This window comes from Equus caballus, chromosome 19 (assembly GCF_041296265.1).
Source record: "Equus caballus isolate H_3958 breed thoroughbred chromosome 19, TB-T2T, whole genome shotgun sequence".
Classification (NCBI taxonomy): domain Eukaryota; kingdom Metazoa; phylum Chordata; class Mammalia; order Perissodactyla; family Equidae; genus Equus; species Equus caballus.
In genome coordinates this window covers 44,968,640-44,989,254 of record NC_091702.1, presented here as the reverse complement: position 1 = coordinate 44,989,254, position 20,615 = coordinate 44,968,640, and the positions used below count along the sequence as shown (strand labels likewise).

Genomic DNA, 20,615 nt, shown 5'->3' with positions numbered 1-20,615 from the left:
TGACATCACAAGGATTCTAATATGTAGAATATTAGATGACAAAATGGTGAACTAGAAACAACCATGGGTTTTGCCATCACAAACACCTGATATGGAATCTGATTTGCCACTTCTAACTGGGAGACCTTGAGCGTTCGCTCCTCGTGTGTAAAATGATAGCTACCTTAGGGTCGGTCAAGTATTTAGCACATAGTAGGTGCACAAAAACTGCTAGTTTCATGATATCACAATCAACTCCAGGGCTCACAGAGGCTCCAGGGTCATAAAACAAAATATCTCTAAAAGTTTGTCCCTTCAGAATGCCACTGATTCAAAAGGAATTTGCTGACAAGAAAAAATACCTTCTCTTGGAAGTAGTAATTTCCCTGAGAAACTGGCATTAACTAGGAGTAAATCTACCAGCATCCTCCCCTAAAAAACAAAAACATTATTCACAATGGCCAAAAGGTGGGAATAGTCCAAGTGTCCACGGATGGATGAATGGATAAACAAAATGTGGTAAATACATACAATGGAGTACTATTTAGCTTATTCAACTAAATAATAGCTTATTTAGCTTAAAGGAAGGAAATTCTGACACATGCTACAACAAGGATGAACCTTGAAGACATTATGCTAAGTAAGATAAGCCAGATACGAAAGGACAAATACTATACGAGTCCACTTATATGAGGTACCTAGAATAATCAAATTCACAGAGACAGAAAACAGAATGGTGGCTCCTAGGGACCCAGGGAAAGAGGGAATGAGGAATTATTGTTTAATGAGTGCAGAGTTTGAGTTTGGGATAATGGAAAATTCTGGAGATGGATGGTGGGGATGGTTACACAACATGGTGAGTGTAATTAATGCCACTGAACTATATGTTTAAAAATGGTTAAATTGGTTAATTTTATCTTACATATACTTCACAACTTAAAAAATGGCAAGGATACACCATCTGTCCACAAGGGCCCTTGTACTCTGCTTCCTCAGGTCTGGGCCACGCCTCACCTTTCCCCTCTCCCAGTTCTGCCCTCACTGCCCGGCTCATTTTCCCGTGATTGACAGGTCCCATCCCAGACACTCACCGGGCCGCAGGTTCACGGCGATCTCCTGCGGCGTCATCTGAATGACGTCTGAGCCCGCGGAGCTGGAGCCCTTGCTGCTGAGAGGCAGGCTCCGCAGGACCTGGGTGCTGCTGGCCGGGCTCTCAAACTCACCCCCACAGCCGTTTTTGATCAGGTTTGCCTTCAAATCACACCGGGAGGTGACCGACCTCGGGCTGCCAAAGTCCTAGGCACAGACACAGAGGAAGAGAGCAAGAGGCGGTCAGGATGACTCCCCAGAACACCTCAGGTTGTAGACCCATCACCAGCACCTTAAACCCTCTACAGTCCATTGTCATTGTCTGAAAATGGACAAAATGATAACCCTGGCCCAAACGCCTCACCTAGTACGACGAGGATTGACTGAGGTGCTGGATAGGTAAACGTTTTGTAAACTGTAAATGCACAATAAAAATGTTTGGTTTCATTATTTTAATGGTCAAAATGCTCCTCAGAAAAATGTGCCTAACTGTCTACATGATTAGCAGGAGAAAGTAACTGAAGTGGTCAAAAGTTGTATAACTAAGATCTTTTGAAAGATAATATATAAGTGGCTGAGCAGTCATCACCTAGGCAAGGAACAGTTAACCTCTGAGCTATTCACTCATCTCCTGTGCAGGCGCTGGACATTGTGCAACCCTTCTGAAGAACAACGTGGCGACATACATCGTACCCTTTGACCCAGCAGTCCATTCCTAGGAATGTGTCACAAGAAAATAACCAAAAGGGAAAACTCTGTAAGAAGATATATACTGGGGCCAGCCCCATGGCCAAGTGGTTAAGTTCTCACGTTCCGCTTTAGCGGCCCAGAGTTTTGCCAAGTTCGAATCTTGGGTGCGGACCTGGCACTGCTCATCAAGCCATGCTGAGGCGGCGTCCCACATGCCACAACTAGAAGGGCCCACAACTAAAAATACACAACTATGTACCGAGGGGCTTTGGGGAGAAGAAGAAAAAATAAAATCTTTAAAAAAAAAAAAGAAGATATATACTGCAGTGTTATTTAGAATAGCATCATCTTATAAATCAGTAAACCCAAACCCCTAAAACATAAGAAAAATATGGCCTATCACCTCAACAGATGAAATAGCCATTACAAATAATTATGAAGACTACGCAGAACTTTCAAAACATTTACAGTAAGAAAAAAATCAGAAAACAGAATTGTATCTGCATTAGGATTCAAAAGAAAAATAAAAAATGAAGATAGTTGAGGTGTTGGGGGGAGGGACTAAAGTGATATTTTTCTTTTTATCTTCATTGTTGTTTGAACAAGAAAGCCACATTGATAAGAAAAATCTTCGTTTTCTAAGTTGGATTTAGGAGAAAGCCAGGCATCAGGATGACCCAACCTGATTTGGCACACCAGAAATTTGGCCATTACATTTAAGGTGAAGTAATATATTCTGTTAAAAAATATGGTCCCCACGGGGCTGCCTCGTGGCTGAGTGGTTGAGTTCGCGTGCTCTTAGCAGCCCAGGGTTTCGCTGGTTCAGATTCTGGGTGCGGACATGGCGCCACTCATCAAACCATGCTGAGGAGGCGTCCCACACAGTACAACCAGAAAGACTCACAACTAGAATACACAACTATGTACTGCGGGGCTTTGGGGAGAAGAAGAAAAAAAATAATAAAAATAAGATTGGCAACAGATGTTAGCTCACGTGCCAATCTTTAATAAAAAAAAAAACAATACAGGGGCTGGCCCCATGGCCGAGTGGTTAAGTTCACGCATTCTGCTGCAGGCGGCCCAGTGTTTTGTTGGTTTGAATCCTGGACGCGGACATGGCACTGCTCATCAAACCCTGCTGAGGCAGCGTCCCACGTGCCACAACTAGAAGGACCCACAACGAAGAATAGACAACTATGTACCGGGGGGCTCTGGGGAGAAAGGAAAAAAATAAAATCTTTAAAAAAAAATACAGTATCTGTAAGTATTGATGATTTTCCAGTAACAGAGTTTAATGGCAAAGCAAACCCAGGAATCTCTCTGAACACCCTTTCCCTGATGGATATAGAAAATAGGATCACCTCGTCCAGCTGGGTGGATGCCAGTGCCGGACTAGATAATCCTCGTAATGGCTGGAGGAGTTAGGATGCTGACGCCTTCCTCCCTGCTCTGTAACACTTTGCCAGAAAGCCTCAGATGAGTCAAGTGTCCTCTGACCGCTGTGCTAGAAGCTACACTGCTGGCAGAGGCACAGACACGTAGAGGGACTCACCCTTCATCATGGGCTAGGATGCCCCAAGACAAGCCAAGGCCCATTAGAGCCTTTGCAAGATTCAAGACCAAGGAGTCAAGGAGACTTTGCAGTATTTTTAAATAAGTAAGGCCAGATGTGTTGTTCTGGGCCTCTGTCATTTTGGGGGTTTTTAAATAACTGCATATTTTTTTATTTTGTGTCTTGAACCCCTGGAGATCTTGCCTGTCAACAACCTCAGGGATGACACTGTAAGGATAGGTGGCTCCACAGACACTTGTGGAACAAGGTGAGAAAATTATGATTTTAGCTTAAAATGATAATTACAACATCTCAAAGCTAGGGTTTCCAAACTTGGTTCTAAATGGTCAAGCCTGGCTCTGCTGTAGCAATTCTGATGAAGGAGTAAAAAAGCACAGGGATGGGGGAACAGAGAGCTAACTTCCTGAGGGCCCTGCCGGTATCCATCCTCTGGCCTGAGCTGCCTGAAGCAGAGGACGAATTAACTGTCCAGAGCTGGAAGGGCCAAGGGGCTCGCCTGCTCAGATCTTACTTGCCTGAAGTTTCTGACCTTCTTGCTGGCACGCTGGGCCTTGCTGCCAGCTCCTCCAGTTCTGAGGAGGTGGTTGTCCTCTGCCCACTTATGACTGTCAAGCTGCACCTGTCTTAACTAATCCAGTGCAGATCCCCCCAACCAGGTTGGCAAGGAAAACTTTTTCAGTCTCTCCAGAGTGATGGGAACCTGACGACCCTCCCAGTGGTCTGGAGCAGCTTGCTGTCTGGAATAGACTAGGTCACAGAGCCAACCTGCTTCGCTCTAAATGGGTGGCAGATAGAGGCACGTTTCCTCATCCATGGCCTCGGCCATTTGCTCCCGGTTGGTCATGGAGATTACCCCCTGTCGCCTGGACATCTGCACTAGCAATGAACTCCATCCGAGCTTCCCAGTCATCGTGCTTCAGCGGGCTTTTGATAGATACTACCAGTCCCTGATGGAAGACTTGTACAGGCCACCTGCTGGTTAGGGAAGATGTAACTGCCGGGGTCATCAGGAGACTTCAAGTTCAGGGCATACTTCCCAGACCTGAAGAACTCAGAGGCAGCCACATCTGTGCCAATTACAACCTTATTTATGTAGCTGGCTTTCCCAAGTGCACACTGGAGCTTTATTCGTGCCCCTCACTGGTAGCAGCTTTCCCTTATTTGTCCTTAATAACATCCTTCAAGGTTGTGGTAAACCTCCACTCCAACGAGCACGACTTCCCTGAAGTTTGCTGCCCTGGCAGGGAGGACTACGAACTCCTGCACCGCAACCTGGTTGCCGAGCATGAGAACTACCCATTGACCACATTAAAACTGCAACTTGCAGCATGATGTCAAAGTGCCAACCCAGTCAGCGATGTGACAGTACAGGGAGGCCCCTTCTCAGCAGCTCCAGCTTCACAGAGAGCAAAGGACACCCTACTATGGCACTCGTACCAAATTCAGATTTAGTCTCAGTGCCATCCATCTCTGTCATCAGTCTGTCAACCTTCTCCTATTTCAGAGTTCAGTTTCTTGCTACTTGGGGCAGGCCCACTGGTTTTACTGATGTGCTCACAGCCTTTGAGACATCCTTACCTGTATATCGAGTCTTGACCCTCTTTCCATCCCTCCCAGATGCCATGGACCTCCCTGTTCTTCTCCCCGCGGGATTTAAGCTTCCACATGGGCGCCCTTGCCTACCTGGTCCTCCTCCTTCAGGTTTCACAGCAGCCTGTACCTCCACGGCCACATCACCTCAAGGTGTCTCACTTTCATGCCCTGACAGCCTCCCCAATTCCCCCACCCTGAGTGCAATCTCCTTGTCTGCCTTTGCCTCCTGTCCTGTTCCCACCACCCCTGCTTTCTGACTCACAGGGAGCACCGACCCCTCAGCCCTGCCCACGTCTTCCAAACCAATGTCCTCTTGCAAGCCACACTGGCCTCCCTGCCTGCGGCACAGGCTGCTGGTCCACAGAACGCGTTCTCCCTTTCTCCCTGGGCAAATTGCTGGATTAAGTCTCCCAGTCCTGGATGCACTGAGGCACAGGGATGTGTTTTAGTCAAGAAAATGTGAGTGGAAATAACATGAGCTGCCCCAAGGTCTTGTCATAAAAGCATCCACACACACCTTTCAGCACACATCCCTCTCTGCAGCTAGCTGGGTTGTGACACTTCCTATCTTACAGCAGAGGCGAATTCCCACCTAAAGAAAATGAACAACGAAACAGACGATAAACTGCCGGAGTTTGTTGTATGTTTTAAGCCGTGTAGTTAAACAGCACCATAGGTGTTCAAGCTGGCTGAGAAGCGGAGGCCGAGGCTGGCTAGAACAGCCCAGGGGTGTGACGAAGGACAAGGGACAGGGGCTGCAATGTGCAGTGTGGACAGGGGAGGCCACGCAGCAGAAGTGGGTAGAGAGAACCAGCGCTGTGCTGTGCGGGGGGTGGTGAGGACACGGGCTAACTGAAACTCCATCTCTGTGGGAGAACACAGTAACGGGAGGGTGGACGGGGTGGAGGAGATGGAATTAGGTTATAAGGGGTGTGAAACACAGAGTAAGGAGTCCCCACGCCCACCTCAAATAAATAAGGAAGTCATTGTGGGATCTACAGCAGGGGCGTGCCCTGGAATGTGTTCCAGGATTAATCCGTGGTGGTATGCAGTAAAGGCGGTGGGGGGTGTGCTGTGGATCAGAATGCACGAGAACACACTGGTGAGGGACCTGGCCCTCCCTGGCTGTCCACTCAGTACCAGCCCTCAATGTACACAGAACATCATATGCTCTTGGCAGATACTTTATTCTTTGAAGATGTCCCAGGATGAGTGGTTATGAAGGAACCTGACCACACTTATTCTGTCTTGCTAACAAGCAGGGGTTGATCAAAACCATTCCTGAACTCTCCAAACCCAGCTCCCTGAAACACACTCAGGCCCTGGGGAACGTTCACCCCCAAAGAAGATGGGAAGCTGCATTCCAGTGCAGGCCCCTAGGGAGTTCTCCCGCCAAGAATGAGGCTCTGTCTAAGCACAGAGGGAGCCCAAGAGTGGGCTGGGTCAATGATAGGCTCCTGGGGGTGATGTCATTCACTATCAACATCAGGACATTGGACTCATGGAAAGACTAGCAAAAGAAAGGAAGAAACTAGACAACTGACCCTGGCTTCCAGATCCCACTGCCCAGATTTCACTAGAAAATACCCACTGACAACAGCAGCAGTTTGCTGGATAACTCTCCCTCAGTCCTTCAGGAGGCTCGGTTCCTGGGCAGTCCCATCCTGTGTACTGATCTCATTTTATACTCCCAGTAATGCTGGAGGATGGGAACTGTCTTCATTTTACATGTGAAGAAACTGAAAGGAAATCATGGCAAAACTGAGATTTAAACTTTGGTTTTCTAACTCCTAGTCTTTTTCGCAGGCCTCTTTTATCAAATTTAAATTTCTGCTGGATTCTTGGCTAGATCTGGGGATGCCAAGATGAGTAAGACATAGTTTAGGTCCTCAAGGAGATGATGATTTAGTTGGCAACGGACATGAAAACAAATGAACAGAATAAAAGGTTATGAGTGCTATGGAAGGAGTACGGCGAGAGAAAGGAGTGGTCCTGGCCTACACATGCAGACATGCAATAAAGAGCCATCCAATGAAACCCTTCAATCACTGTTTACTGAGCAACTACTATGTGCCAAGCACCATTCTGGGTGCTGGGGATACAGCAGTGAAGATGACAGATAGAACCCCTGCCCCAACACTCTGGGCGAGGGAGCTTACATTCTGATATCAATGGATGGATGGACGGACAGATGGATGGATAGAGGGATGGAGGGACGGACGGACAGACAGATGTGTCTGGGGGGAACCCATGAAAGTCTTCACAGAGTAAATGAGCCTTGAACTGATTGGTGAAAACTGGAAGACACAGTGCTGGTCAGGGGAAGGCGGGGAAGGCCCTCCGAGAGAAGGCGCAGCTCAGCGAAAACCACAAGTGTTCATCAGTCAGGGCTCTCGAGGGATCTTCGAGTGCTTCCCTCCGGCTCAAGTGTTGGGGGCGGGCAAGGAATGATAGTGGAGAGGCAGGCAGGGGCTTTATCCCACAGATCATAGGGCACCAGTCAAAGGTTTTAAAGAAAGTTCCTAACGAAGACACTACAATTAAGCGCAAATACAATGACCAGTTTACATATTGAGAAGATTCCTCTCTCAAAACACTTGTTTAGACAAATTCCTCTCTACCACAAAGAATTCTAGAGCAGTCACGGGTAAGAGGCAGTGCAGCCCAGAGGAAATTGCCGACGCTCAGAAGTTCAAGAAGCCAGATTCAAACCCCAGCTTGTTTGGGACATGTGTAGCCTTGAAAAAGTCACTTTACCTCTCTGAGCCTTGGATTTTCATCAGTAAAACAAGCGTACTACCACCCACTCGACAGAGCCGTTGTGAGGACTAGAGGCACTATGTTCAAAGTGTGTGGCATCTCGTAGGGCTCCCCACATGATCATCTGTAGGTTAAAGAACTCCCTAGACCTCTGAGGCTGCATCACGGGAAGAAGCCTGGCCTCCCTGGAGCCATCTCTTGGTCCTGACAGGTGCCACAGGCTGAATTGCAGAGGCTAAGCCGGCCCAAAACAGCAAGTCTTGGGTTCTTTAAAAAATGACCTTAATGGTGGGGCCGGCCCAGTGGCATAGCAGTTACGTTCACGTGCTCCACTTCAGCGGCCCAGGGCTGATTTGGATCCCTGGCGAGGACCTACGCGCTGTTTATCAAGCCATGCTGTGGCAGGTGTCCCACATATAAAGTAGAGGAAGATGGGCACGGATGTTAGCTCAGGGCCAATCTTCTTCAACAAAAAGAGGAGGATTGGCAGCAGATATTAGCTCAGGGCTAACCTTCCTCAAAACAAACAAACAAATAATCTTAACGGTGCACTAGTGCAAGGAAAGTTTGTGCCCCATGATTCTAACAACAGTTTAGAAAAGTGACTTAGAAATTTCCTTCAAGACAGGGAATTTAGAAATTGATCATTTCCTGATTAGCCTACCAAGCTCTGATACCTGTAGCAATAGGCCCGACATCACCCCAAACTTACATCCCGTCCTATAGGGCTTGAAGAAGCAGCAGCCATTATTTTTAAATAAAGTTTTTCCATAAAGGCCAGTTCATAACACTCATCCTCAAATACACCACACTAAGATGACCAGCATCCGCCAGCATGCCACCCACCAGGCACGTCTGGAATCGTTATGCAACAAACTCATTTCACAGGCTCAGGTCTTCTTACCAAAGAGCAGAAAACTATACAAAAGTCATAATTGGTCCCCCCACAAAAGGGAAGGAAGGCTTTGTTTCCCTAAAACAGGATGAAAACATGCAACACAATCTAGAGACCCAATTTAACTTATAAAAAGGCAGCTTTTCTTTTGTCATCGCTTTTGGGAAAAAGAGGAAGAGGCCAACTACAGAATCTGCACAGTCAACTCGTGTGCTGTCAACTTTTTCCGTGCAGTCCACTTGTGTGGTGTGGTATAGCCCACCCTCCCCCGGCCCCCCCATAGCACTCTTGCTCTTCTTCCTCCCCTCCCCCGCCCACATACCTCTTTGGAGCACCAGGCACATTTTGGGTGGATGAGCAGACATTCTTCACAGGAGGTGGCACTGCCACTAGTGCATATGTTGAGACCTTCAGAGAACGAGAAAGATGCACCAATTAGTTCCTGGCCATAAAGCTTACGGATGAGGCCTCTGAATGCGGCGGGAGGAAGGGTCACTTTCTCTTTCGCAGGGGGCCTCAGTAAGGCTGAAGGGTGCAGCCTGAGGGCTAACTGCAGGTTAAGGCTCATTGGCTGAGGCTAAACACTGCCAGTTTTTGAAGCACCCACATTTGTGTCAGCAACTCCCACTTCTTCTGCTGGGCCCTCTTGGATTTCCATCCCCTTCCCCTGTAACACAGCCGGTCCTCCCTCACGGAGGGAAACAAGGCCCCTTTACACTTAGTCCAGCCAAAATGACAAAACTAGTGCAAAAATGGAAAGGAAAAAGAACAGATCGGCCTCCTTCAGGCATAGGAAAAGAAAATCCTAAATCAGGTTCTATTACACCAAATCCACAGTGCACAGAAAGAAGCCAGCAGAGCGCTTAAAGAAGAATGTAGCCCAGGAATACGATGCTGGGTTAGGATAAAGGAAAGCCATTAAGTCAATATATCTATTAGTAGATCAAATAAGAGAAAACCAATCTTCATCCCAGGAGGTAATGAAAAGGCATTTGATCAAATTTAAAACCCGTCCGATTTTTAAAAATTCAGAAACTAAGATTAGAAGGAAACTATCATTGTAAAAAGTGACTTATTTCAACTCCAGGCTGGTCCCTGCCTCCCATTAATCTAGGGAGGGGTCTCCTGAGGCAGGCCAACTGTAGTGGTGAGATTGATTGTCCTCTCTCCTCCCCCGACCCCACCTCCCCACTCCCAGCCCACCAGCAGCACAGGTGTCCCTGCTGAAACTTGTCGTCTCCTTCTCTTCCTTCCTCTCTGAAACATCCAGGACAGATTTCTCTTGACCAAGGGCAGAACTTTGTGGGGGATCAGAATTGGCCACTCCAAAATGTGTCTCTTTGGCTTGATTATCTTTAAGAACAAACGACTCTGAAAGAAACTTTGACCTCCCTGCAACCGCCCAAAGGAATTTAAAATAGAAGGATCTGTTCCAGGAAGGAGCTAAAACCGTAAAATAACTGTAAAGTAATGTAAAACGTGTCTCTCAGGTCACATTGCCTGTAGTTGGCCCACTTGCATTTCCATCTCCACGTGAATTGCCTTCTACCCCCTTGAAGTCCCAAACTACCCCCCCCCCAACATCCTCCTTTGTCTTTAGCTGAAGATGATACTCAGGCTGGCAGCTCGGCCATTTTGGTGAGTTGCTCAGAATTCCTGGGTTTCCCCCATGTATACATGTTATTAAACTTGTTTGATTTTTCTCCTGTTATTCTGTCTCACGTCAATTTAATTCGTAGCCCAGCCAGAAGGACCTAGAGTGGGTAGAAGAAATGTTCTTCCTCCCCTGTAACTTGTTGGGTTTTCTCTGAATGAGACTCCTTGGTACTAACAGACCCACTGGTCTCTCCTGGTCTTGCCTCAAATGTAGAGAGAAGAGAGGCCCATTGAATTGATGGGAAAAAAAAAGACACCCAGGGCCACCAGCCCCAGGAATAAGGCCTCAGATGTAAGGGGAAAAATAAGAGTCAAAGATTAAAAAGGGAGCGTGGAAGGGAAAATTAGGAAGCTCCACTACACACCATAAAAACAAGTATTGTCAGACATCCTGAAAGTCCAATATTTTTCTATTTTGCTAATTTTAACTCTGCTTCTCCTTTATCTCTAACAGTAAAAACAGAAATCAGGTGACACAGGAGGCTACATTGTGTCACCCCAACGGACACCAGAGGGGACAAATACCACCAGGGATAGGAATGGCAGCTGGCAAAGAAGGAAGGAGAAGGTGGCACCTGAGATGCAGGCAAGAAGGGAAGAGTGGCTTTGGGAGCCCACAGGGTGAGAACGGTGGTTTCCTCCAGCCAGAGACCTCAACCTCGAACCCTGGGCTCCTTGTCCCCACTAGCCACCGCCCTGTTGGGACCCCTGCCTCACACCCAGGGAGCTAGGGGACCCCATGTCACTGCCAGGCCTGCAGCAGGACCTCCTGGGTGCAGTGCTGGACTCGGAACACATTTTCCAGGAGAGGCAAGCTGGGGCCAGCCACTGCGTATAACCTTGTTTCAGCAGGAAGAGCCCGTCCCAGGTCCAAAAGCAGACCAAGAAGGTCCCAGAATCCAGCCCACTGGGAAGCTGGGCCTGTTTGCCTCCTGCTGGCATTGACAACCTCCTTTCTGATTTTAAAATGAATCCACTCACTTGGTGACTTTTAAATAGGCACTTAGGGGCCGGCCCAGTGGCGCAGCGGTTAAGTGCACACATTCCCCTTCTCAGGGGCCCGGGGTTCGCCAGTTCGAATCCTGGGTGCAGACATGGCACCACTTGGCAAGCCATGCTGTGGTAGGTGTCCCACATATAAAAATAGAGGAAGACGGGCACGGATGTTAGCTCAGCGCCAGTCTTCCTCAGCAAAAAGAAGAGGATTGGCAGATGTTAGCTCAGGGCTAGTTTTCCTCAAAAAACAACAACAAAAAAAAGGCACTTAAACTTTAAAAAAAATAGAGAATGGGTGCAGGAAAAGAGTTTCAAAGTGCCAGTTTCATTTTTTGGTCAAATCCCGTTACCTGTCAGAAACCACTTCCTGAGGGGGAAATTAAACCTAGAATGAAAGTGACTTTCTTCCTGTTCTCCTCAACCTTATCAAATACAAAATCAGCCCTTGTGGTATATCATTTGCTTTGATGTATAAAATCATTTCCATTAAATCATCCAATTATAGAACATTGGCGCTGGAAATGTCTTAACATGAGCTAGTCAAGTCACCTCATTTTATAGATGAAAACAAGAGTAAGTGACTTGAAATAAGGAGCCCAGTCTACAAGAAAGAGGTCAGAAGGGGTCTTGGCCAGCAAGTACATAAGGTACCTGCCTGGCGATCCTTGTGCCATCCTGGACTCAGGGCTGTGTGCCCATTGAGCTCAGAGTCCTCTGGAGATTTCCAACAGGCCCTCACAGCCAGAAAGGAATTTGAGATCAGATATCTCATTTACATCTCTGCTCCAATCCACATAAAATTCACAAACACCACTTTCTAATTACCAGGCCCTCATCACTGAGCTCTGGAACTCGGGTCGAGGGTCTCTGGCTCAGGGTAATAACAGCTCCTCAGTTCTGCCTCAGACCAGACTGGGCTCTGATCTTCGGCTTTGCCAGCCTAGAAGACCTTGAACAAAACAGTGAAGAGGCCCAAACGGTATGACAGCCTCTGTTATGAAAACATATTGAACAACTGCAAAATACTTGCCATACTGCATTACTAATTGCTTCTATTGTTATTACACATTCCCATGCAATAGTGAAGTAGTTTTACTGCACTCAAAGAGATTCTTTTAAAATTATGTTGCAGGGGCCGGCCCAGTGGCGCAGCGGTTAAGTTTGCACGTTCTGCTTCTCGGTGGCCCGGGGTTCGCCAGTTCGGATCCCAGGTGTGGTACATGGCACCGCTTGGCACACTATGGTATGGTAGGCATCCCAAATATAAAGTAGAGGAAGATGGGCATGGATGTTAGCTCAGGGCCAGGCCTCCTCAGCAAAAAAGAGGAGGACTGGAAGTAGTTAGCTCAGGGCTAATCTTCCTCAAAATAAATAAATTAATTAATTAAATTAAATTAAATTAGGTTGCTGTTAGGACAAATTCAAAGTCAAGAAACCCTGCACTAAGCATGTCCTAAATGCCAAGCACTGGACTAGGGGATGCTAGAGATACAGAGATGAATGACCCAGGTCTTGCTCCCCGGGAACTCAGAGTCTGCCAGCTGCTAGGTAGCAGACAGGCCCTCCAGGAACCGGAAGCATAGGCTGTGTGCTGACACATGTCATGGTGCCAGAGTTGCTACCTATTAATATTTTAGAGAGCTTGGATTTGGCTGGATGAGTCACTCGGCACCAATAACATTTTGGAAGGAAGGAAGCAATGAACAAAAGCTAAACAGTTGGAGTTCACAAATGTCAGAGTGTTGTGTCTAGGTCATGGAAATAGGCACTCACCATCCAGACGATGGCCATGTCTTTTCTTGGTTGCTGTTTGCATAGTGACTATTCCCAGCTCAACTTCAACTGCCTGCTGCCCTTCATGTCTCCACAGCCAGGGGGTTACCGCAAACCATCATCTAAAAATACCCTCTCCTTCCGAAACTCATTGACTCACCCTCTCTTTCATCAATCACACCCAGGCAGCCATCATGTCCGGCCGATGATTCCTTCAAGATGTATGAAATGTTTCTCCTAATCCAACCCTTCCTGCCGGCCCCCTCCAGCCTCACCCAACCCAAGGCAGGCTCTCCTCAGATTCCTGCAGTAGCCGCCTGGCTGGCCTCCCTCCCTTCAGCCTCTCCCCACTTCTGTCCATCCAGCAGCTCGAATGTCCTGGTCCAGAACATTCAGTGGGATAACAGAAGTGAGGACCAAGCTGGAATGGCCCTACTGAGACGGGAGAGGGGACTCGACACTACTTAGTCGGGATGGTGGGAAAAGCATAACAAGTGTACAGGGTGTATTCCCACCCTGGAAAGCACATGAACAATCACAGAGCATGATGTTCGGAACAGTTCACGTCTGTGCCATCTCCTTCAGATACAAGTGAGAAGCGGGGCTAGAGACACAGCCCTGAACTACATTTTAGTCATTGTTTTCAATACAACAGAAAATAAAAACATTTCATTCTTGTTTTAAAAAAAAGATGGTAAAGCACTGGAAGGCTTCTCCCCATGCCCTGAACCACACCCTCCAGATCTGTCACACAACAAAGTATTTCCAGTACAGAATCTAACAATTAAATACAGCCATGTGTCACTTAACCACGGGATAAGTTCTGAGAAATGCATCGTTAGGTGATTTCGTCATAATGTGAACATCACAGAGTGCACTTAGACAAACTGAGATGGTATAGCCTACGACACACCTAGGCTATATGGTACTAATCTTACAGGACCTCCGTCGTACATGCAATCCATCATTGACCCAAATGTCATTATGCGGCACATGTCTATACCCATGGGTCTAGAGATGTCACCATGAAATGAAAACATACCCTAGGAAAGATCTCAGTTTACATCTTTGCCTTTCTGAACATGAGACACCTGCACAACACCCAACAACGTCAGCTTTACAGATATGACTTGTTTTTTTAAAACACCAGTTGATACAATAGAATTATGCAGCATTAAAAAGAATGTGCATGCTCCCTATATACTGATATGAGGCTCACTCTGATATATTGCGAAATTAACAATAAAAGGTGAGATGCAGAACAGTGTGTGCTGCCTTTCAATTAAAATGGGGGAGGGATATTGGTAATGTAGGTATAGAAAACAATCTGGATACATAAGAAAACTGACAGGGATAATGTGTGCGGGGAAGGAGGTCAGGGCGATAGCCTGGACCGATGGGCAACAAGAATGGAAGAGAGATTTCTCACTGTATACTTGTTATGCTGTAAAAAATTAAGTGATTACCTATGCAAAATTTAATTTTTAAAAAGGCAATTGATTACCTCTATGGTCTTCCTCTAAAAACTCCTAACTCCAATCTAATCATGAGGAAAAACATCAGACAAGTCCTGGTAGAAGGAGAGTCTACAAAATATGTCCTGGAAACCATCGAGGTCATCAAAAGCAAGGAAAGACCGAGAAACCATCAGAGCCAAGAGGAACCTAGAGCCTTGACAACTCAACATAATGTGGTACCCTGGATGAGATCCCAGAACACAAAAAGGACATTAGGTAAAAATTAAGGAAATCTGAATAAAGTATGGACTTCAGCTGATAATAAAATATCAATGTGGTTCATTAATTTAAGTAACAAATGTACCATATTAACGCCAGATGTTAATAATAGGTAAAACCTGATGTGGAACATATGGAAACTTTCTGTACTACCTTCTCAATTTTTCTGCAAATCTAAAACTGTTCTAAACTTTTAGAAAGTTAAGGATTTTTTTAAAAGATTTTATTTTTCCTTTTTCTCCCAAAGCCCCCCAGTATATAGTTGTGTATTTTTAGTGGTGGGTCCTTCTAGTTGTGGCATGTGGGACACCGCCTCAGCATGGGTTGATGAGTGGTGCCATGTTCGCACCCAGGATTCAAACTGGAGAAACCGTGGGCCACCAAAGCAGGGGCATGAACTTAACCACTCAGCCCACCCTGAGGATTTTTTTTTTTTAAAGGCCTTTGAAACCATGGTGGAGAAGAATCAACGGAGTACCAACCATTGTGGTTGTACTAGGGATGAAAAGGTAAATGAGACCTCGGCAATTTACCACGTAGCAAGTGAACCAGACCCCCTCCAGCCCCCAGTTTCTCTAATAGAATGCACTATAAGAGCGAGGGAAGGAGAGGACAATTCTGCTCCAGCCAAGGGATGCAGAGAAGGCTTCACAGAGGAGGGGACATTAGGGCTGGAATTATGGGACGAGGAGAGGATATCCTGGGCATAAAAGATCCAAGTACTTGTTCTGTCATTTACTGGCTATATGACCTTAGGCAAGGTCCCTTCCAGGCCTCAGCATCCTCATGGAAACAAGTCAGGGGGTGAACCAAATGGCCTCTATCATTGAGTCCAGCTCAAAAAATCCTGACATATTCAAATGGGTGCTCTCTCTCACAGAATGTTTCTTCCTAATAAGCTACGTGCACAGTCCCTGACTTCAAAGCTAACTGTAGAAGGCAGCGAGGAGGGGAGGCTGGGACAAGCTCCCCCCACACACACACTCCCAAGACTCAAGTTCATCTATTCATTCAACAAATATGAGTCAGGCACTGTTCTAGGCACAAAGGCTACAGTGATGAATAAAAGTGACAAATCTCCCTGTCCTCACGGAGGCTGCGTGCTGGAGAGGGGAGAATCCTCCCTGGGGAGAGATGGACAAGAAACCAGCTAAGTCAGCCATCAGGTGGGGATGAGTGCTAAAGGACAAAAATCAACAAGTAAAGGAGAGAGGAAGAATGTGAGGCAGGAGGTTGCAGCTTCAGTTGGGAGTGGCCAGGAGAACTTGGCTGAGCTGGGAACAACTGAGAAGAGGGTGCAGGTGGGGGAAGTCACCATGCAGCTCTCCGGGAGCAGAGTATTCCAGACAGAGGGAAGGGCCTGCAGGGGGTGGGGGTCTGTGCCAGTGCTGCAGGAGTGAAGTGTGTGAGGGGAAGTGGTGAGAAAAATAAAGTCAGGGAAGGTGGGGGGCGGGGAAGCCTGGCAGGACACTGTCAGGACTTTGGGCAGCCACTAGAGGGTTTTAAGCAGAGTGATATAATCTGAGTTTTAACAGGATGGCTCTGAGAGTTTAGAATGACTATAGAGACCAAGTGCAGAAGCAGGTCTCAACTCTACAAGAGACAAGCAATCATTTCTGAAAAACGCCAGTGGGGGTGGGAATCCAAGAAGGAGGGCAGGCCACTCTACGGCCCCTCTGAGCATCCGCAGTAGGGGATGTGTCAAGGCCTGTCCCGGAGCAAAGTTTTCACCACACGGCCCGGGAAGCAAACTCCGCGTTCAGTAGAAGGCTCACAAACAAATGAGCACCTATAAATAAAGTATTCCTCTACAGTTATAAAGGCCTTAATCCCATTTCAAGCGGAAGGAAAGAAAACAAACTCTAGCAGTGAGCTTTCCAAAGCGCTCAGCCCCAGCCAACTGAAAATACCTGTGAAAAGAGACCCCCCCACACACACTAACCCAGCTGCACACTGCCCCCCGAGAGGATCCTATTATGGAAGTGTGGTGTAATTGTTCCACATTGCTGATATCCTTAAACCTTCTCAGAATATTTCCATGAGCCAGCCAAAGAAGAAAAGCAGTTACCAGGGCAGGCAGGCCTAAAGGGCCTTCTGCCAACGACTTAGATATTTTAATTCTCCGTTGCCTCAGTAGCTAAATAAGCATGGAGAACAAGCAGGAGAGGAATACTAATTAGAGCTAATTAGACCCTGCCCTCTTCTGCTCAATCCCCTTTATAAAAAGCCCCCCTAATTCAAGGATGATGGAGCTAAAGTGTAAATACCTAGGGTAAACAGCAGTCTACCAACCAACCCCGTTTGCAGTTCATTGCCCCATCATTTCTAAACCCACGCCTGGTTACCTGGAGAGCGCGCAAACCCTCGCCAAATTCCGCCAGCCTGTCACAGACAGTGGAGAAGTGGTGGGGGGCAGAGAGCACTGCCAACAGGAGGCCGCTATGTGGAATAAAGGGCTCTCTGAGGAGTTCGAGAATCCTAATCTGCAGGGCATCCACTAAAAGAACATTTTTTTTTTTTTAATAAAGTATGATAGCAAATATGACTTCAGTCCTACGGCAGGATCAATACCATACTCCTCCCTCCTCAGAGAGCAAGGTCCTGGCCCCAGAGAGACCCTTTCGTGGTTTTGTGGGAAGACCAGGCCCTGGGGTCCTGCCCCGAGGCCGTTGGCCATGGTATAATGAGGAGAGCAGGAGATGACCCTGCCCCGAGAGAGCTGTCAACCTGCCCGAGACTTGTTGAAATGAGCCCCCTTAAATCAGAAGTGTGTTGGGGCTGGCCCCGTGGCCGAGTGGTTAAGTTCGCGCGCTCCGCTGCAGGCGGCCCAGTGTTTCGTTAGTTCGAATCCTGGGCACGGACATGGCACTGCTCGTCAGACCACACTGAGGCAGCGTCCCACATGCCACAACTAGAAGAACCCACAACGAAGAATACACAACTATGTACCGGGGGGCTTTGGGGAGAAAAATGAAAAAATAAAATCTTTAAAAAAAAAAAAAAAATCAGAAGTGTGTTTTCTGCTGGATTAAGCAGAGACCAAAGCGTGGTGAAAGCAACAGAAGGGCAACTTGGCCACTGGCCTCCAGACACCAGGTAGGCACAGCCCTGCAAGTCACCTCTTTCACTGAGTAACAGAGGTTTTTCTTTCAAATCATGTTCCTAGTAGCAAGACAGAAACAAGCTCCAGAGAAAGTACCTGCAGTGGTTCAAGAAAAAAAGAAGAGGGAAGGAAGAGAAAAGAAAAACTCTGTTTCAAACTATGTTTGAAGTTGGCTCAGCAACATTGGGAAACTGGGAGAAATCAGCCAGATGTGGCCAGCCCCTTCTAACTGAGAGAAGTTCCAGGGCGCTAAGAGGGAGGTGACCAGATCTGGAGGGCAGCGATGCGCTTGCTCTCAGCCACTGCTCTGCTGATCCACAGTGGGCTGGCTGAGCTCTAACAGGCCACAGCAGAAGAAAAGGGAACCCTGAAGGAATTGGAAACAAACCACCACGGCTCAGTGCTTGTTTCCCTACCTATGCTGAGTCATGTAGGACAAAGGGCACTGGACCAAAAAGCTTTGAGGCTGGTGGACAAGGAGGGTGGACAAGCTACTTCACCCTCTCAGGCCCATCCGAAAAATGGAGACCATTGTGAGGATGCATAGGAACTCTGAAAGAGAGAAATCACAAAGCAAATAGAAAATAATATATTAAAAGAATTCTTTGCAACTGGAAACATTTGTGTTTTTATTAAAATCAGAAGGTCAAGCTGTAAAGGAACTTAGAAGTCATCTTTCTTTAGCAGTTCTCAGACTTCTGATTTCACAGAACATTAAGACCAGAACAAAAGAAACAAACAGAAAAAGGGGAAATTTATACACGATTGCCAGTTTTATTTTGCCAAAAATGAAAAACTACCCTCTTATCACTGGAAATTATTAAGTTTTCCCACCAAAAATAAAAAAGACATAATTTCAAATTCAAAGATGGTCCTTGCGAAGCGGGAGATGGCTGTCAAAGATACACTCCTGTGCCTGACACAGACTACATCTTCCTGCTCTTTGCATTTCCCTGGGGACGCATGAAACTATCAGTGATGGGCAGTGGCGGCCAGATCAGTTTTTGGAAACCACTGATCTACTCCAAGCGCTGGAGTGATTATTTTCCCATAAAAGAAACCCTGCTACAGTATTAAGTTTCAATTAGAGCCTAAAGGAAGTTTGCCCAGACCCCTCCTCAGCTCGGACATAAACCTCCCCACCCTTCATGTAAATGAGGCACCGTAGGGGAACAGCCCTCCATCCCTCGGCAGCTGGGCACTGGGTTCACAAAAGCAATCAAGTACCTCGCGCTTGCAAGTAATGCAGCACCCCAACACACAATTATTATTTCCTACGGGAAAGTCTGGAGCTCCCTGCTGTTTTCCGAGTTGGTGAGGGTAGCTCGTCCATCTGGCAGCCCCAGGCGCCAGAGCATCCGTCCACCACGTCCAGCTCTCTCCCAACTCCGAACACTTAAAGCAGGTGACAGAGTGCTCCTCACACAGCCGCCAGCCCACCTGGGGCTAAGGCAATCGCACACCCCTGCCCTCTGCTCCAGAATCCTCCAGAGCTAGGGGAGTGTGCGGCACAGAGTGTTTGTAAATCGCGGGGTAAAGCCAGGCAGAAGGAATCAGAAGGGGAAGTCCCGGGCAGGGCTGTGGATTGGGACGCGGGCGTCCCCTCGGGTTCGCGGTGGCCCGGGAGAGGAACGGGGGGATTACATCTTTAAAGGAAGGCGGCTGGCCTGGGCGCAGTGAAACTCTAGGATTCGCCGTGGTGCCCTGAGCACCCGCAGTTCCAAGGAGACGAGCCCTCCGGAGTAGCTGCAGCCCCACACTTTGGCTCCAGCGAAGACTCCGGGTCTCGCGCCTCCAGCTGCCCTTCGCCTCCCCGGGACCCGGGTACCGGCGGCATCGCTCGGCCCCTCCCAGCAGCCGCCAGCCCCTGGCCGGCCACAAGGGCTGCTTTGTGCCAGCGAGTGCAGAACCCCGGTCCCAGCGCGGGGCTGGCGGGGCCCTCCCGGAGCCCTGAGCACGGGCGCACGCGAGCTCGGTCAGCAGACGGGCAAGGCTGTTTACACAGGAAGGGAAGGCTCCTCCTCGGCCCGGGAGGCGGCTGGAGGCCGACGACAGTCCCGCGAGGCTGCTGCGGGCTGCGCGCGGGGTGGCGCCCGGGGCTCGGGAGTCCCCACCGGGCCGTGCCACGGCCGCTTGCCCACCAGGGAGTGCCCAGAAGGCGCCTTCCCCCTTCAGATCGCACCTCCGCCCCGGCTCCTCCAGACGCCGGCGGGCGGCTCCGCGCCGCGCAAACTTTCCTCTGCCCGGGGGCCGGCGAGGGGCCGGCGCGGCTTACCTGGGAGCCCGGGCACGAGCGCGCAGAGCCCGAGCAGGCAGGCGTACAGCGGCGCCGGGGCCCGCGGCATGGTGGGCGCCCGGCCTGGCGGCGGCGCGGGCGGCGGGCTCGGCGGGGGCGTGCGGCCGGGACCGGAGCGCGGGGGCCGAGGCCGGGGGCCGCAGCCGCATGCCCGGCGCGCAGCCGGGGCTCACGGCGCCGGCCGCCGGGCGGGAGGCGGTGGCGGCTGCGCTGACCTGCGCCCCGCCGCCACCATCCCTGTCGCGGCCGAGTCCGGGGCCGCCTGGGGTGTCGCCGCTCGGGACGGCCAGGGGCAGGGGAGGGGCTGGCTCTGCGCAGCGGCCGGGACTTGGGCTCCGGGACGCGCCCCGCGCTGAGGTCCCCCGCGCGCCGGCACGCTCTGCCCTGCGCCTCCGCCCCTTCCCTTCCTCCCTCCGGCCCGCCAGGCTCCCCTTTCCTCCCTCCTTTCTCCTCCCTTTCTCTCCCCTTCCAGGCCC

General features: G+C 48.9%; 1 protein-coding gene across 1 annotated transcript in view; it reads right to left on the bottom strand.

The window, feature by feature from the left end:
- ITGB5 (integrin subunit beta 5) overlaps positions 1–20,251 on the bottom strand; it is a 109,133-nt gene extending 88,882 nt beyond the window's left edge. The window contains exons 1-3 of the mRNA XM_023623609.2: positions 20,119–20,251; positions 8,902–8,987; positions 1,071–1,275 (exon numbers count right to left, since the gene is read on the bottom strand). Coding sequence (XP_023479377.1) covers positions 1,071–1,275; positions 8,902–8,987; positions 20,119–20,188 — 361 coding nt within the window. The 5' untranslated portion in view covers positions 20,189–20,251. The remainder of the gene's footprint in view (positions 1–1,070; positions 1,276–8,901; positions 8,988–20,118) is intronic.
- Positions 20,252–20,615: the final 364 nt, after the last annotated feature.